Source organism: Canis lupus, chromosome 7, assembly GCF_048164855.1.
Source record: "Canis lupus baileyi chromosome 7, mCanLup2.hap1, whole genome shotgun sequence".
In the NCBI taxonomy this organism is placed as follows: domain Eukaryota; kingdom Metazoa; phylum Chordata; class Mammalia; order Carnivora; family Canidae; genus Canis; species Canis lupus.
In genome coordinates, this window is record NC_132844.1 from 28127546 (window position 1) to 28147693 (window position 20148).

The 20148-nt window shown below is 34.1% G+C and overlaps 1 protein-coding gene across 9 annotated transcripts in view; it reads left to right on the forward strand.

Moving 5' to 3' along the window:
- CEP162 (centrosomal protein 162) overlaps nt 1-20148 on the forward strand; it is a 97668-nt gene that overhangs the window by 23887 nt on the left and 53633 nt on the right. For 5 of the 9 annotated variants that reach the window (XM_072832171.1, XM_072832173.1, XM_072832167.1 and 2 more), the window contains 7 exons: nt 351-466; nt 2012-2039; nt 8668-8781; nt 12200-12391; nt 12958-13039; nt 18341-18623; nt 19507-19768. In XM_072832171.1, the coding sequence (XP_072688272.1) occupies nt 351-466; nt 2012-2039; nt 8668-8781; nt 12200-12391; nt 12958-13039; nt 18341-18623; nt 19507-19768 (1077 nt within the window). The remainder of the gene's footprint in view (nt 1-350; nt 467-2011; nt 2040-8667; nt 8782-12199; nt 12392-12957; nt 13040-18340; nt 18624-19506; nt 19769-20148) is intronic. The other 4 variants (XM_072832174.1, XM_072832169.1, XM_072832175.1 and 1 more) reach the window with 2 other exon arrangements.

Consider the following 20148-nt stretch of genomic DNA (forward strand, 5'->3'; position numbering starts at 1 on the left):
AAAGAGGGACGCCTGGGTGGCTCAGTGGTTGGGTGTCTGCCTTTGGCTCAGGGCGTGATCCCGGGATGCCGGGATCGAGTCCCACGTTGGGCTCTCTGTATGGAGCCTGCCTCTCCCTGTGCCTATGTCTCTACCTCTCTCTCTCTGTGTCTCTCATGAATAAATAAATAAAATCTTAAAAAAAAAAATCTTCACAAAATAAAGTATGTCCTCTAAAGCTATCTTTATGTTACTATTTCAATAAATTATTCGTATGCAGACTCCTTCCTTTGGAAATTAACAGTCTTTTCCCAGGATATGATCTTTTTGTTAGTGTGATCCTTGTATTTTTAAAAAATTATTTTCTTCAGAAAATTACAGTGATGATTTCGAAGGTGAGGAGGATATTGATGCACCTTTAACTACTCAAGAAGAGACTCATTCCAAAGAAAATCCCCAATCTGAAAAACAACATGTACCCAAACAGGTATACATCAGTTATATACTTGACAGTTTTGAAACTTCTGTCACCATTTTAGCTGACTTTCACTATAGGAAGAGTTCAAAATACAGAGTTCTTCATTGTCTTGCTCATCGTTGTAAGGTTATTCATCTCTTAACGCTCACATTTTTTTAATTCATGATGCCAGTTTAATGTGAATCATAATGAAATACGGCCATTGATTTTCTCAAGAATCTTTTTGGCAAGTAACTTCCTTAAGTTTTAGAAATTGAAATTTTAATTGAAATTCAAATCTAATTTTTAAACAGGTATATGAAGCTACACTTTTTTTGGTAGATCTTGTCCTTGTGAAGTACAATAAATACCCCTTCTCAGTATTTATGCTAACAGTGACATTACCATATGAAACTTAACTTGGCTAAGATCATGAATTAAATTATTCCATTCATATTCAGTTGTTGTACTCTAATTCTTTTTTTTTCTCAGTTCTTACTAAGACTGGTTAAGGGTATTACTGCGTATTGCATGCCTTGTAGAGCTTATCCTTGAAGCTACCTAATAATAACTAACTAGTAGGATAATTACTATTAGTTATTTTGGTGTTGATTTGTACAAGTGAGGTCTCTTTCAGGACTGCATGTTCAGACTAGATGTTTTAAACATGTATGAAACCATAGGTTTCATAGAAGCAAAGTTAAATAGAATAGTTAAATAGAAGCAAGAAATACCAGGTATTAATAAATACTTATTTGTAAATATACCTGGTGCTTTGTCACTGGGTGTCTCTACATCACTCCATTTGGAGGGGAGAATAAAACTTTTAGAAATACATGAAGATTAATGTGATCTGCTGGTTATCCTTAGTAACTTAATGGGCTTTATACTTAGAATATGACAGTTTAGATGTTTTATGAAAAACACATCAGTAGAAGGCACAGAGGTTTGATATATTAAGAAAATACAGCCTGCATAAAAATGTGTCAGTGTAAACATACACATTGCCTATCTGAGTGGAGAATATGGGTGACACTATATAAAACTTACTCTAAGAGAATTGATCATTGTTTTTAGGGAACTTATAATTTTGACAAATTTCAACTATCTTGCTGATTTGGTGGACTGCCTCTTTGAAATTTTTGTCTTTCAAAAATGTAGCTCAAACAGACTACAAGTTATATTTGATCATTAATTTTGAACAATAAAAGAAAAATGATTGATGTTATAATAGCAAGAATCTTATATAAAGTATCCATGTTATCTTAGAGTTCAAAAAATAGAATTTCTGAGCAAGGTGGATAAGCAGATGGCATCTAGATACTTTAAAGGCCTAAATGGATTGGTAATTGTTATTCTAAAGAGACTTCTGAAAGTTCTCTCATAGCTATGTTCTCCAGTCATATAGAATTATTAGTGAATGAGAGTGATGAAAGAAACTTAGAAAACACATTTCTTGACTTTTTCATAATGGAGTAAAACACTGGTTTTCAAATTTTGCTACTGTTTGCATTGTGGGTATTTTATATAATTTTGGTTTCAAATCATATGATTATCTTCTTCTTTTTAATTTAGGAAGAGAAAACTGGCATGCTGGCTAATGGTAAATATTACATGTATTCATATATTTTAGATGGCAAAAAAATGATCTGTTTAGAATTTTATCTAAATAATTCTGAAAAAGTTTCTATCTCCCTTTGTTTTTAAATATCTCGAATGAATTAAAGTCCACAGATTTTCTCAGCAATATGTATCTTATGCATGTCTTGAATCCTTCCTGTCATATGTAAAAATATTTCCTTTTTAAAAGACTAGGACCAGATGGCATTATGGTAAATTCTATTAGACATTCAAAGATGAATTCATACCAGTCCTTAAAATCTTCCAAAAAATAGAAGAGGGAATTCTTCCAAATTCATTCTGTGAGGCCAGCATTACCCTTGATACCAAAACTGGAAAGACACCTCAAGAAAAGAAAACCATAAGAAAGCAATCCCACTTCCAGTAGCATGAAAAAGAATAAAATATTTAGGAATAAATTAAGGAAGTGAAAGAGATGTACACTTAACACTATAAAATATTGATGAAAGAAATTGAAGAACACATAAATCAGGAAAAAAGATCCTTTGTGCTGATTGATTGGAAGAATTAATGTTAAAATGTCTGTACTACCTAAAGTGATCTACCAGTGCAATCCATATCAAATTCAAAAGGCATTTTTCACAGATGTAGAAAAAGCAATTGTAAAATTCAGATGGAACCACAAAAGGTCCTAAATAGCCAAAGCAATCTTGAGAAAAAAAGAACAAAGCTGGAGGCATCACACATCCTGATTTCAAATATATTACAAAGCTATAGTAATCAAAATAGTATGGTATTAGCATTAAAAAAAACCTACATAGATCGGTGGAACAGTAACCAAAATAGCATGGTATTGGCATTTAAAAAAGATCAGTGGAGAATCCAGAAATAAACCTCTGCATATATGGCCAATTAGTTATTGATAGTGGCACAGAGAGCTCACAGTGAGGAAAGGAATAGTTTTTTCAATAAATCGTATTTGAAAAGCTGGATAGCCATATGCAAAAGATGGAACTGGACCCCTATCTGGCCCCAAACACAAAATAACTCAAAATGGATTAATTACTTGTATATGAGACCTAAAACTATTAAACCCATAGAAGAAAACATGGGGTAAGCTCTTTTATACTGGTCTTTGGTGACAGTTTTTTAGATTTCACACCAAAAGCCAAGACAACAAAAACAAAAATAAACAAGTGGGAATGCATCAAACTAAAAAGCTTCTGCACAGCATGGGCTGTGCAAAATTAAGAAGCATTCTGTGGAATAAAAGAAATTATTTGCAAACTACATATCCGACACTTGATTAATATCCAAAACATAGAAGGAACTCCTACAACTTAATAGCCAAGAATGACCAGTAGGCACATAAAAAGATGCTTAACTTTACTAATCATCAGGAAAGTGACATTAAACACCACTGTGAGGGGATCCCTGAGTGGCTCAGCGGTTTAGCACCTGCCTTCAGCCCAGGGCCTGATCCTGGGGTCCCGGGATCAAGTCCCGCATCAGGCTCCCTGCGTGGAGCCTGCTTCTCCCTCTTCCTGTGTCTCTGCCTGTGTGTCTCTCTGTGTGTCTCTCATGAATAAATAAATGAAATCTTTAAAAAAAAAAACAAAAAAAACAAAACAAAAAACCACTGTGAAATATCACCTCACACCTGCTAGGCAGCTGTTATCAAAATGATAAGAGATAAATGCTGGTGAGGATGTAAAGGGAACTCTTGTCTGCTATTGGTGGCATTATAGACTGGTATAACCACAATGGGAAACAGTATGAAGACTCCTCAAGAAATTAAAAATAGAACTATTACATGATCCAACAGTGCCACCTTTAGAGATATACATATATATATATATATATATACATATATAATATTAGAAATATATAGAAAACAGTCATTATCTCAGATATCTGTATTTCCATTTTCATTGCAGCATTATAATAGCCTAGGTATGGAAACAACCTAATGTCTGTCAATGGATGAATGAAAATGTGACATATACTAATGGAATATTCATATATAATGAGGAATATTACTCTTTAATAAAGGAAATACTTTCAACAATATACATGAACTTGGCTAAGTGAAATAGCAAGACAAAGATGAATATTGCATAGTATCACTTATAGGTAAAATCTAAAAACAAAAGTTGAACTCAGAAACAGAATAGAATGATGGTTGCCAGAAGCTGAAGGGTGGGGAAAATCAGAAGAGGTTGGTAAAAAGGTATAGACTTTCAGTTATAAATAAAGTCTGAGAATTTATATAACATGATGAATACAGTTGTGACTATTATATAATTGAAACTTACTGAGACAGAACTTGTGTTTTCATCAAAAAAAAAAGTGAGGTGATACATGCATTAATTAACTCAGTTGTAGGAATCGCTTCACAATGTATATGTAAATCATCATGTCCACGTTAAATATATTAAAATTTTATTTGTTAGTTATACCTCAGTGAAGCTAAAAAAGAAAAGACAAAGATAATTGGTAGTAGAAAGTGTAATTTACAGGTTGAAAGACTTTTACAGTGAAAATTAGAAAACTATTGAAGAAAACACAGATAAATGGAAAGACATCCTGTGCTTATGGATTGGTAGAATTAATACTGTTAAAATGTCTGTACTACCTAAAGTGGTCTACAAGTCTACAAGATAATCCCCATCAAAGTCCCAATGGCATTCCATTTTAAAATTTATGGGGAATTACCAAAGACTCCATTAGCCAAAACAAACTTGAGAAAGAGCAATACTGGAGGCATCACTCTCCTGATTTGAAAATATATTACAAAGCTATAGTAATCAGAACAGTATGGTATTCGCATAAAAACAGACATATAAAACCATTGAAACTATAGAATAGCCTAGAAATAAATTTACACATCTATGGTCAACTGATCTTCAACAAGGGAGCCAAAAATATACAATGAAGAAAGTATAGTCTCCTTAATATAGGCATACCTTGTTTTATTGTGCTTTGCTTTATTGTGTTTCACAGATACTGGGTTTTTTACAAATTTAAAGTTTGTGGCAGTCTTGCATTGATCAGGCCTATCAGTGCATTTTTCCAACAGCACCGCTCACTTCATGTATCTGTGTTATATTTGGTAATTCTGTGATTTTTCAAACTTTTTCATTATTATATTTGTTATAGTGATCTGTAATTAGTGATCTTTGATTTTACTCTTGTAACTGTTTTGGGGCACCGTGCCCATGTAAGATGGCAAACTTAATTGATAAATGTTGTGTTCTGACTGCTCCACTGACAAGCTGTTACCCCATCTTTCTCCCTCTCCTCAGGCCTCCCTATTACTCAAGGTACAACAGTATTGATATTAGGCCAGTTAAGAACCTAATAGTGGCTCTAAGTGTTTGAGTAATAGGAAGAGTCACCTGTCTTTCACTTTATATCAGAAGCTGGAAATAATTCAACTTAGTGAGAAAGGCATGTTGAAAACTGAGATAGGCCATAATACACCTGATCACCCAAGAGTTCTGATAGAAATGTATGTTGAGATTCATGTGGTTTTCTTGCCTATGTTTTGTAACACAGTATCATTCTGCAGGCCACGGATCAGAGTAATTTTGACTTTCAAGTCTTACTATTTAAGAAATACATTTTATATGGCTATAATTGTGCTAGATGGTGATTCTGATGGATCTGGGTAAAGCAAATTGAAACCGTCTGTAAAGGATTCACCATTTTGGATGTCATTAAGAACACTCGTGATTACAGGAAGAGGTTAAAATATCAACAGAGTTTAGAAGGAGTTGATTCCAACCCTCATGGATGACTTGGAGAGGTTCAGGATTTCGGTGGAGGAATTAAGTGCAGATGTGGTAGAAATAGCAAGAGAACTAGAAGGGGAGCCTGAAGATAGGACTGAATAGCTGCCACCTTATGGTCACACTTAAAAGGATGAGGAGCTGCTTCTTATGGATAACCACAGAAAGTGGTTTTTTGAGATGGTATCTCCTCCTGGTGAAGACACCATGAAGATTGTTGAAATGACAACAGAGAATCTAGGATATTACATAAGCTTAGTTGATAAAGCAAGTGACAGGGTTTGAGAGATTCAGTTCCAATTTTGAGAAAGTTCTGTGGGTAAAATGCTATCAGAATTGTATGCTGCATAGAAATAAATCATTTGTGAAAGGAAGAGTCAGTTGATGTAGCAAACTTCATTGTCTTACTTTAAGAAACTCATACAGCCACCCCCACCTTCAGCAGCCACCACCTTAATCAATTAGCAGATATCAACATTGAGGCAAGACTCCACTAGCAAAGAGATTACAACTTGCTGAAAGTTCAGGTGATGGTTGGTATTTTTTAGCGATAAAGTATTTTTAAACTGAGGTATGTACATAATTATAGATGTAATGCTATTGCACACTTAATAGAGTACAGTATAGTGTAAATATAACTTTTATATGCACTGAGAAACCAAACAAATTAATCTGGCTTTATCACAATTTTTGCTTTATTGCAGTGGTCTGGAATTGAACTTTGCAGTATCTCTGAGTTATGCCTGTATATGATATTTAAAAACTAGATATGGGATCCCTGGGTGGCGCAGCAGTTTGGCGCCTGCCTTTGGCCCAGGGCGCGATCCTGGAGACCCGGGATCGAATCCCACGTCGGGCTCCTGGTGCATGGAGCCTGCTTCTCCCTCTGCCTGTGTCTCTGCCTCTCTCTCTCTCTCTCTCTGTGACTATCATAAATAAATAAAAATTTAAAAAAATAAAATCTTTAAAAACTAGATATTCACATGCAGAGGAATGAAATTAGACCCTATCTCACCTCACATATGAAAGTCAACTCAAGATGGATCAAAGGCTTAAATAATAAAACCTGAAACTGTAAAATAACTAGAAGGAAAAATAGGGGAAAAAACTTCGCATTGCACTAGGGAATAATTTTTTAGATGTGACCCCAAAACACAGGCAAAAAAAGCAAAATTAGACAAATGGGATTGCATCAAACTAAAATGCTGTCTAGCAAAGGAAAAAGCAGGGTGAAAAGGCAACCTATAAAATGGGAGAAAATATTTGTAAGCCATATTTCTGATAAGTTAATATCTAAAATATATAAGGAATTCATGCAACTCAATAGCAAAAAAACTGGATAACTCAATTAAAAGTGATCATAAGACCTCGACATTTTTCAAAAGAAGGCACACTAATGACCAACAAACACAGGTAAAGATGCTTAACTTCACTAATCAGAAAAATGCAAGTCAAATGAGATATCCCCTTCCTACCTGTCAGATTGGCTATCAAAATATCATGTTGATGAGGAGAGAAGGAAACTTTTTCTACACTGTAGATGGAATGTAAATGGGTGCAGCCACTATGGAAAACCATATGGAAATTCCTGAAAAGAATTTAATATGGAACTGCCTTATGATTTAGTAATTCCACTTCTGGATATATTTTTTTGAAGAGATATCTGTACTCCCACATTCACTGCAGTATTATTTACAATAGCCAAAATATGAATACAACATAAATGCCATCAACAGATGAATGATAAAGAAAATGTACTTGTAGGAGGACACTGTGGAGGACATCATGCTAAGTGAAATAAGCCAGATGCAGAAAGGCATATGCAAATCAAATTTCAAAGGCCAAAGGAGTCCTAAGTCCGCAGGAAAAGGCTAACAAGTCCAGCTTGACAAGAAATGGTTTATTAAGGGAACTTAGAGGCGGAAGCATTTTCTGTGCACCGCAAGATGAATAGATCTCTACAACCCCACCTCCTTAGGACCTGCCTGTAGAGCTCTAGAGGCTGGTAGTACATGCTGAGGGACCAATGAAGAGGAGAATGTTTAAGAATAGGTGTAGATCATAGTCCTAGCTCCAGGGCAGGTTACAGATGCTATGCTCGAGGGTGTACTTAACAGATGTGGTTAAGGAAAAGCAGAGAATGTTGGATGGCAGCTGTGCTCAAGAAGGTTTCAAGTCACAAAATAGTTGTCATGGCAGTTATGTCCAAGATAGCGTTAGTCATATTCACACATGCATGATCTCACATGTGGAATCTTAAAAATGTTAAACTTGTAGAAACAAGAGAGTAGAATGATGGTTAACAGGAACTAGGGGAGGAGGATTTGGGAAGATGTTAGTTAAGGAGTACAGAGTTTCAGTTATACAAGATAAGTTCTGGAGATCTAATATACAACAATATGGTTATAGATAACAATATTGTATACTTGAAATTTGATAAAGGGGGAAATCTTAAGTATTCTCACCACATGCATATATAAAAGATACCTAACCGAAAGGTAAGGTAATGGATATGTTAATTAGTTTGGTTGTGGTCAGTATTTCACAGTATGTACATATATGAAAACATGAAATTGTACATCTTACGTATATAACTTTCAGTTGTCAACTATACCTCAGTAAATTGGAGGGGGAGAATATTTCTTTTTTGTTATTTTTTCACAGACCCTTTGCATTCCACATGTATGTAAGTGTAGTTATGCATGTTAATACAATCATGCTTATTACAGATACATGATTATATACTCTTTATATGTGAATATTTATCTTTGTTTTTATGTAGCTTGTACATGATTAAAATATTAAATTGAAGGAACCATACAAACTTTTCTATATTCCTCTAATTTTTTTTTTTTTAAGTGGTGCTGCTTGATTCTTTAGACTCTGTTGGAGAGGTCAAGCTTGATGAACAGGATAGAGCAACTAAGCCGGAAGCCCTACCAGAAATGGCAGATAATGAAATGACAGGAACAGGTAAAAGTGAAAAACTATTCTCTAAATATGTAAGTTTAAGACTAGTTGACTTTATTTCCAGAGAAATAAATATATAATATATAATAACTATATCAACAATAAAAAAATTAAGGGAGGGTGTAGAGGGAGAGGGAGAGAGAGAATCTTAAGCAGGCTCTGTAACCAGCACAGAGCTCAATGCAGGGCTCAATCTCATGACCCTGAGATCATGACCTGAGCTGAAATCAGGAGTCAGATGTTTAACCAACTGAGCCAATTGTTGGTACCTCAACAATCAAATTTTAAATCCCACTTTTTTTTTTTTTTTACCATTATTAACAACTTAAATAATCTAAATTTGCCAATGGTGGCAATGTTAGGCCAAATAAAGTGTATTTTTAATAAAAAGTTATAAATTAATGAATGCTGTTATACAAAGTACAACACTATAGGTGAATATGAATTAATTTTCTGTGTTCATCCAGAGCATGTTCTGTTAAATTTGGAACATGTAGGAGAAATGAGATTTCAGTCTTACTTTGCTTTTCCATTGTTCCTTCTGTGTGAGAGAAAGCTAAAGCACATTCCAAAATTCCAAAATGCCTTGGACCATCTAGACTTTTCTAAAGGTTATAAAGATCTTCAAGACAGTGCCTTTTCAAATTATTAAGGCAGTGGAATGCTTACTTCCAAATGAAATTCAGTATGGTACTCTCTGTGTAGAGAAGTATGTTATTTTATCAGTATAAATATAAATGTTTATATTTGTTATATTTACTTACAAAGTTGATGAGAACAAGCATGGTCTTTTGAAATTTTTAAAATCAGAAGTTTTAGGCATTTGTTATATTCTTACATCACCATCAGATTTCTGTTATGTTTGTATATCTTATTTTGTTGTATAACATTAAAATATTCTTGGTTTATTGCATAAATAGTTGCTAATGAGAACTTTTTAATCAACTAGCTTTGCAGGTCTCAATTGACCAGTATAGTCAGTTAACTAATCCAGACTTGAAACAGAAGAGCAATAGAAATGATAAATCACTAGCCAGCTCTAAACATCTGCTTGCATTTTATTTTTATTTTATTTTTTATTTCTTCTTACTTTTTTATTGAAGCATAATATACCCACAGAAAAGTTTGTGTATAATAATAGTGCAACCTGATGAATTTTCATATATTGAACACACCCATGTAACCAACAACCAGATCAAAAAGCAAAGCATGACCAAAACCACAAAGTCCACGCAAGATCTTATTTCTAGTCACTGCTGTTCCAAAAGTCACCACTATCTTGTTTCATCTACTTCCATTTAAAAATGTAATTATGAAAGTAAAAAAAATTTCAACAGAATTTTCCCATCAAGTCCTGTTACTCATTTAGTTATTACCCAGTTTAATATTCGCCATAATGAAAGCATGTGCTGAACACATGTTCTTCAGTCTTACTGCTATTTGAGTCCATATCACGTATGTGCTATGATAGTCAACCCACATGTACAGTTTTTAGTAAGCTGACACAAAATCTTGTAAAAGACCAATATAGAGTTACAGCTTTTCTAATCAGTGATGCAATATAGGAAATTCATTTATAAGATGTGCATGAAAATTAAGCAGGAGGCAAAAGTTACCATGCTGATGGTTTTCAAAATAATATGGTTATATAGATGGCACAGTTGAATGTGCAGATTAATTTCTGTTTTTACATTTTAAAGCACAATTTAAAATGAAATTTCAATCAAACATTGGTAGAACCCATGATTTTCTGAGAAACTGTGATTTTGTAAAATGCAATATGAAAACTACCACTGTAGTTTATAAGAAAAAGAAGGTATTGCTAAATGAAAAAACTCTTAAGATAATTTAAGCAATTATAGAAAGCTGTAATTTTCTGGTCTTATTTCTTAAATGCTTTGACTCAGATAATTTGATTGTTATTACTGGAAGATAGTAAGTATGATCATTTTGTCACATTGCCTTAGACTCATATTCCCAGCCTTGCCAATTATCAGCTGTGTGACACTGGACAATTAATACCTCTAAGCCTGTTTCCTCATCTTTAAAATGAGGTCTTGTGTTGGTCAACTCAGATAATGTATAACGCCTTGTTTATTGTTAAAGATTCAATAAGCAGTAGTACTATATGGTTCTTATCACTATTAGTTATACCAACCCTCTGTTGATGGTAGAAATTATAATAAAAAATTTGAGGGCATACAGTATAAATACTTATGGACTGTGCGGTATTGAGTTTACTTACTATTTCAAAAATACACTAGAAAATCTTCAAATGAGCATCTGAACTTGATTTGAGAACTGAAACATCAGATGGTTGTTTTGTTTTCTTTTTCATAATGTTTAAGTATTAAGCAACCTCAGTTTAAGTGATACATTGTCAAAGATCATCTTTTTAAAAAGGTATCACTTTTGAAATTCTTTGCACTTTATTGTATTAGAAAGGTTGGTAACTGTAAAAAATGGGGGCCAGATCCAGCCTTCTGCTTATTTTCATTTGTCTCCTGGGCAGGTACCATTTTGTGCTATGGCCACCTGTGTGGAGCATTTACAGGATGGCAGTACTGCTTCACAACTAGATCCCTGCCTCTGCAATGTAGGATTTGACACTTCTCAACTCCCTAAAATAGAAAAATTAGGGAGCTTTTGACTTGTAATAATATATTAAATAACCACATAGAATCCTCTTTTTTTAGCATAAAAGGCAGAGAAGTCAGCCCTTTCCAGTTAAGGCTATATTGGCTGTTTTATTTTTAAGCATTAATTAATTGATCATGAATAGTAACAGAAAAGGAGACTACTTACCTTATTTCTCTTCTTTTTTCCCCACTGTTCTATGACTCTTTTATTTTTTTCTCTAATCTTGAAAATTCCAGTGTTAGGAATGAAAAGTACAAAATGAGTAAGAAAAATACTTACAAAATCTTAGATCATTTTTGTCATTAGAATCTTCAAATTCTTTTTTCCAGAACATATTTATTAGTTGGTGGGAGGAGGAGGAGGTTAATAGGGAAGGTAGAGTGAACAATGAAATCAGGTTTTCTGTTTTGGATGACTAGATGAATAGTGATGCCATTAGCTACGATACTGGTAGTAGAACAAGTTTTGTTGGGGAATATAATTAATTCAGTTGGGGATATGTTAAATTTGATTTACTTATTATAGAATAGTGTAAATGTCTGTTAGAAAATTTAATATTCAGAAAACAAGTAAGGACAAAAGACATAGATTTGGGTGTCACAATCATATGGGTAATAGCTGAGGTACATATTACCAAGGTTTGTATTTGACTCTGTCTTTGTAATGTTGCTGTTGTTCTTCCAGCCTTGTTCACCATTCCAAACACATTAAAGAATGATATTTGTGTTTTGTATCTCATGTATTCATGTGATTATACTGGAAATTACATTTATTTCAACAGGTGTTTCTTATGGACAAAGCAATAGTGATATTGAAGCTCTACATCAGGCATATTGTCATATAGCCCATTCTTTAGGAGAGGTGGACGAACAAAGAACTGAAAGTAATGCAGTGGAAAATACCAAGAACTCAGTGAAAGATTATCCTCAGGAAAGTGAAATGTCCTCTAAAAACGCCTCTACTACGGAATCTGGTAAAAGTTCATTTGAGACCTTCTCTGAACAGTTTCTAGTATAATTTAAATGTAGTTGGCTTTAATGATTGTTTCTCAGTCTCTGAATTTAAAGGGTTTGTTAAAATGGAATTTGGGAATAGTGGTTTAGCTATAAAGTTAGAGCTGAACATGGTTAAAATGTCAATTCCTCCTTTAGTGTGCCTCGATCAAATTAGGAAATCACTTAAACATTTTCACATTTTTTATGCTTTTCCTCATGCATATTCTAAAGTTATTCTTTCAATAAAGAACGTTATTTTGGGATCAACTAAATATATATTTAACAAACATTTGTACATGTATTGGCACACCCATACACATATATTTAATATTGATATAGTTAGGCACATCAAATATATATACATATTTAAAATGTAAATCAAAAGAGATTTTCTTGATACAAGTAAGTTTATAGAGGGAAACTGGATTTATTGTATATGTCATTTTGTTAACTCTGTCAGAAAAAATGTAATCATAGTGAGACTGAAACACTAAGCAATTAACATAATTTTTTGGGTTGCTATTTTAACTTTTTTTCCTCTTAGATCTGCCCACGGTAGAGGAGCTGATGAAACCTATTAGAATAGATGCCTTTGGTGTCAGTGGTTTTGATTTGCAACCTGTCAGGTATGAGAATTTTTTGGAATGGATTGTGCAGATTATTTATTTGTTTATTGTTTTGTTACTGGAAACTTTTAGAGTTATTTCTTTTATATACTCATTCCTAGTGAATGATTAATGAGTAGCTTATATGAGTCTGTGAGTCACTGCTCTCTTCTTATTTAGTTCTTTATCAAAATCCTTCTAGTGCTAAAATTAAAAAAAAAAATTTTAGATGCCACTAAAAAAAAAAAAAAAAAAAGCCTGCCATTTTGTAAGTAGCCTGAAGGCTTTTTACTGAAAGCTAAAATCCTTTCAGCTTTTTTTTTTTTTTTTTTCAAGATTTTATTTATTGGGCAGCCCGGGTGGCTCAGTGGTTTAACACTGCCTTCAGCCCAGGGCCTGATCCTGGAAACCTGGGATCAAGTCCCACATCAGGCTTCCTGCATAGAGCCTGCTTCTCCCTCTGCCTGTGTCTCTGCCTCTCTCTCTCTCTCCCTGTCTCTCATGAATAAATAAAAATAAAAAAAAATAAATTAAAAAAAAGATTTTATTTATTTATTCATGAGAGACAGGCAGAGGGAGGAGAAGCAGGCTCCATGCAAGGAGCCTGATACAGGACTGGATCTGGGGAATCCAGGATCATGCCCTGAGCCAAAGGCAGATGCTCAACTGCTGAACCACCTAGGTGTCCCTCCTTTCACCTTTAAATAGCTCAGGGCAGTTGATTTGAACAGTGAGAGGGACCATGAATTTTATTCTGTACACGTATAGATTTGCTTCTTTATAAACCAGTTTGTTTTGCACTTAGTTACAGACCAGCCATTGTCTTACAGTGTAAGTTTTATGGTCACAAGAGGAGCAGGCTTCATGAAAATGCACTGCCACAGTACATTTAATGGAAGCTTGTGGAACCTCACTGTGATTCTCCAACACACAGAGTAGCACATCACAGTAACCTTACATTTGTGTTACATTCTTTAGAGTGTCACATCCATCATCTCATATGATCCTCATAACAAATAGGTCAGGCATCTATATCTGCATTATTCAAGTGATGAAACAGATAAACCAATTTAGTGGTGGAGCTTTCACAAGAATCATATGATGATAACGGTGGAGGTGGTGGTGATTAACAGCTAACATTTTTATCACATGCTTACTGTGGGCCAGGTACTGTGTAGAGTTCTTTACATATTAGATTTCATTTAATCTTACAGTAACTCTATGAGGTATATTGTAATATCATCTTCATTTCATAGGTAAGAAAACTGAGGCTTAAGGAAGTTAAATAGGAGCACCTGCATGGCTCAGTCAATTAAGTGACCAACTCTTGATTTTGCCTCAGGTTATGGTCTCGGTTGTGAGATTGAGCCCCCTGTCAGACTCTATGCTGGGTGTGGAATCTGCTTGAGATTCTCTCTCTCCCCTTCGGTTCCTCCTCCCTCCCCCCCGCCAAAAAAAAAGAAATGAAAGAAATTGCTCAAGATCATATTGAGGAAAACAACAAGTCCATGTGCTTAACCACTTACATTGTCAGATCTTTGATCTCCATGAAATATTTCTGTGAGAAGCCTGTCATCCATTCATGTATTCATTCATTCGTGATTTCAACAAAGTTTGAACCCCTCCTTGTACTACATACATCCTCATTGTCTAAATCCACTTGTAGGGATTTCTCATCCTGTTTCTCCGTTTGTGCTAGTTGAGAGAAAACAAGGCAATGAAGCTTACACTAAAGCCCATTTACTTGAATTCTAAGTCTAGTACTCTTCCACTGATCTGCAGCACTAGTTAGTATGTTTTAAAGAGCAGATTATTCTCACTTATTGCTACTTGGGGGCTATGGTAGTGTTAATGAAGAGATTTGTTTATATATCTTGTGTCTTTGTTGGCATAGGTGGAATCATTTTACTTAATGTGAATTCTAAATAGAGATTCTTTTCATATATGTTTAAAGTCTAAAAACAATTGTACTTACATTATTAAAAGCATAACAATAATTACAGAAATATCAATAGTATAAACTTTAGTGTACATATCTGAAAACTCTTTAGTAAACTAGAGTAAATAATCCTACTTACTGGGATTATTAAAATTTTGATAGCTAAACATCATGAAAAATTTATTTTTTGCTCTCATCATAATCCCATGTTTGTCAGTGGAGCTGGGATGGGACTCTTCTCCACATAGTCATTGAAGAACCCAGGCTACTTTGTAATCAATACGTGGTTTTAAGGTTATCATAGCCTCATCCAACTAATTGATAAAGAAAGAAAAAAGGTAGTTTAGCATAATTCCTTTCAACTGCCTCAACAGAGAAGTGTTACATCACTTTAATTCATATTCTCTTAGTAAGAACTAACACATCTAGCTAACAAAGTCCAAGAGGACTGGGAAATAGGATTTGTTTGTATGCTCAGAAAGAAAAGTAAATAAATGAATTTGATAGCATCTAGTTAGTCTCTACCAGAATCTACCCTTCTAATAGACAAATAATCCATTTTACTCTTTTTCATACAAAGACTTGCTATCTCTTCCCCAAAGCAAATAGCCCAAAATCCCATTCAAGACCACATCCACCTAAAAGGCCAGGATTTTCAGGTGAAGCACAGTCTTCACCAGGTTTGAATATGGCTCTTCACTGTCAATGAATTAAAAACACAGGTTCTATACTTCTTCACCTTCACCCAGTATATGATAGTAAAACTGTAACAAATACTCCCATTCAGAGGTAAAAATATGAAGAAAATACAGCAATCAGTAATGTAACCTTGAAATCCTCTTATAACAATATTTATACTCTTGGCCACAGATGAAGTGAGTTTTGAGGGAGGCTCAAATATGAGATATGAAAGTCATTCTTTTTCCCATCTTGGAGAAAGCATTCCTTTCTTAATCTATTTCCTGCCTGCAGGTTGTTTTAAGGCTCCCAAACAAGTCACTGGCTTTTATTTGTTTGTTTTTTAAATGTGATTGCAGTTTCTTTGTCATTATAGTTTCTTCAAAAAGTTTAGTAGGTTTTTGATTGGTTTGGTTCCAGTCAGTTACATGTGCCAGTAACTACACTTAAAATTAATCTGCTAGACAGAGGTTTTTTTTTTTTTTTTAAAGATTTATTTATTCATTAGAGAGAGAGAGAGACAGCATAAGCAGGGGGAGAGGCAGAGAGAGAGGGAGAAGCAGGCTCCCCGCTGAGCAGGGAGCAGGATGGGATATGATGTTGTGCGATGCAGTGAGATGCAGGGCTCAATCCCAAGACCCTGAGATCATGACCTGAGCTGAAGGCAGATCTTAACCAACTGAGCCACCCAGGCACCCCTAGACAGAGGTTTTTGTTTTGTTTTGTTTTTTAAAAGATTTTATTTATTTATTTATTCATGAGAGGCACAGAGAGAGAGGCAGAGACCTAGGCATAGGGAGAAGCAGACTCCCTGCGGTGAGCCTGATATGGATTCTATCCCAGGACCCCTGGGTGGCTCAATGGTAGACAGGTTTTAAATCTGCTTTAAGTCTGCTTTTTTTGTCTCTCTCTCTCTCTCTCTCAATTCAGTTGCAGCTGTCTGGATATTAGTGAGAACAGTAACCTTAAGTGTGAAGATGACTCCTTTATAATTTTTTTTTTAATTTTTATTTATTTATGATAGTCACAGAGAGAGAGAGAGAGAGGCAGAGACACAGGCAGAGGGAGAAGCAGGCTCCATGCACCGGGAGCCCGATGTGGGATTCGATCCCGGGTCTCCAGGATCGCGCCCTGGGCCAAAGGCAGGCGCCAAACCGCTGCGCCACCCAGGGATCCCAAGATGACTCCTTTAATATGATCTTTGTCAAAGGACTGAGTCACTCTTTTCAGCTGAGAAGTCTCATGAAATCCTTCTTTGTCATAGCATTTTTCAATGCTGAATCTTAAGAGGCACTAAGTTTCTAGACTCTCTCTGTTCCCTTTGATTTCTTCTTACAAACTGGCACATTTTTATCTTGAGCTCATGTCTTTCTTATAATACCTTGTCAAAAGTAGCCAATAGTAGCTAGCTAGTAGAAATTCTCCTGCCATTTTTCTTAGTACCCCATACTCAAGAGCCATGTGATCTGCCTTATAAACTATTGTAGATGACCATTTAGCAAATGGTTTGTCACTGTAGAACATAGCTACTTCTCCAGTTTCTAGTATCAGTTTCCTTGCCTCCCAAAACCCAGCCACTGAGCCAATGACACATACTCTTGGTTCTTGTGATCATAGCATTCACATTCTAAAGGCAAGAACCTAGTAATTGTATCCAACTAGATTCAGGGAGGTGAGGAAATGTAGTTTAGTTAGTACACAGAAAGACCAGGAATCAGTTTTGATGAGCTTCTAGCCAGATCCTGCTACTATGAAGAAGCAAAGAACTGTTACATTTTCTAATGATTCTAACTACTTTAGAAAGTTCTAACAGTTACTGAGAAGCCAGTCTATCTTATATGAAAATAGTAGCCTCTTAAACTTTGTTTTATAAATGACATTATCTTACTTTATAAGATTAAATGACCTAACAGACCATGATTACATAGTTTGAAAATAACAATATTTATATTTTGGAGCCCCTGTACTGATATTTAACCACATTTAGAACATTTCCTTAAGGGATATTTTCTCTATTTTAAAAAATTGAGTAGTTTCAAATATTTTATTGGATTTTACTGTTTGAAATAACAAATGATTTTATTTCAGAATACTGGTGATTTTCCTATTTTACCTTAAAATTTTTCCCATACTGTTATGAAATTTATGCTTTTTAATATTTATACTGTTTTTCACTGACATAAATTATGCTTCTTTAGTTTCTTCTAAAAATGTGTAAAATGTTTTTCCTGCCTCAAATGCATGTTGACTTTATGATGTTATAATATTTAAAAGATTAATTACACAAAGTTCATTAGAAATTCATTTTTTATTTTTTCTTACACAAAAACAATCTCCGTCCTGCTTTGTTTATCTTTCCTTTGAAGTAAGTCTGAGAGTCATCCATGTAATCCCTTATATTCTGCATTAAAATTTTATTATCTGAAATTTAAAACAGTTATATGACACTTTGTGAGTATACTCTGTTAACCAGAAAATAATTTATTTTACATTGATGACCTAATTTGAATAGTTACAAATATTAATTGTATTTAATATATATGTAAATATTATATATTAAATATAAATATTTTTTATATTTTGTGTGTGCAAGTACACGTGTTATGTATATATGTGATATATATGTATGTGTATGTGTGTGTATATATATATATAAAACTGATATTGAGGATCACCTAGGGTTCATTCTCTGTTTTGTTTTATAGCTATAAGAAACTGACTGATAGAAAAGAAATTGAATTTGTTAGCCCTTTACCCCTTAGGATGAACCCAAATATTATATCTCAAGAGCCACGAAATGGGAACCAATTTTTTGGCAAAAATGAAGAGAATGTGGTTTTAAAAAAGACAACAAATAAAGATATAGAAAATAGCTATCCAGGAGTAAATACTACAGAAGAACATATAGATAAAATGTACCTTGATATTTTGAGGAAAAAAATATCTGGTGGTTCTTCATTATTGCCTCAGGAGGACAAAATAAATAAAGTAAGTGTTTATAATCTAAGTTGATTTGAAATATTGATAAATGAAGTTACGTAAATACTGTTGAGAAGTAGGTACTTCACAGGTAGTGGGATTGATTACATATTAACCTCCACATAGATCCTGGATATCTGTGAGCAGTTTATTTACTCCACTATCCTGTAAGTCCTCAAATTTTAAAATACCATTATAGCATTAGCTTTCTTTTGGAAGCCGTTCTTTACGTTCTTCATTTGTCTTTAATATGCATAGTCCAGAATTTGAATAGCATAAGAAAATAAAGTTTACTCATCATTGTAGTGCTTTTTATTTAATCTTCCCAGTAAAGTATGTTCTGCAAAAGTAGGTAAGTTAACATTTTATATAAATGCTATTAGCTTTGAGAGTGTTACATTTTGCTGTTCCTTTTTCCTCTGTTCTTTGATCTATTCTGATTTACAGTTTCTTTGATCTCAATATTCTAGTTTGATTTTATGGTTTTGAGTTACATGTTTACCATAAACTGCCTCCAGTATTTGTGGAATAAGGCAGGATATTAATAAATTTTTATCTTGAGAATTCTGGAGGAAAAAAGATACAATTTTATGTCATTTCAAAATAGTTCTTTCCTGCTATCCTCCATCTTAATTCTAGTAATTATACATCTTGCTTTCTGGCAAGCTTATCTTGTTTTATTATTGCTTTGTTTTACTCCTGACTTTGAGGATGTGCTTCAAAATACTAAAATTCCGATGAATTAGACTTTGAGAACTTTAATGTATAGTGATTTGCCTTCTGCAAACTATTATTTAGAAATCACTATGGTTTTGCCATCTGTTAAATTTTCATTTACAACTGGAATTGAAGTTTATTTAAGTCCTAAAAAGGTGCTACTTGTTGTGTGCAGACTTTTAGATCTCAACTCAGTTCTGGAGAAGAAGGGGCTATACCTGGCAAACAGGTACCATACAAGAAGGCCAGAAGTGCACCTCCCTTACTTAAAAGAAAACCCCAGAGTGGATTATATGCATCAGTTAGGAGCTCAGGCTATGGCAAACCCAGTTCGCCATTCAAGACTTTTTCTACTCTTGAAAAGAAAACCTCAAAGGACATTATGAAAAGCAAAAACTTGAGATCCATTCCTACTTCTAATCAAGCTAGGAAAAAAGGTAATTATATATTTTTTTCGTAATAGAGTTCTGTGCATTTAGCATATTACTTTACTTTCCTTGTTCTCTACTTACTGTATTTCTTTCTCTCCTTGTATGAACTTTTCTTTTCATAGGAAAGAATTAATCTTAAGATAGGACATTCCATTTTGGAAGATTCTGTTGACAGGAGGTTTTTGGTCATTAGCTTTAGGCTTTCCTGAATGACACTCATAAAGTATGGGAAATGAATTGGAGAGTCAAACTCATGCTCATCTGGTTGACTTTGGAATATCCAATGTTTACCAGAGAAGAACTACAAATTCAGAATGCAAATACCAACCTGCAAATGAAGGTTGATATAGAAATTATTTGGATATTGGTTCGATATAGACTGAGAC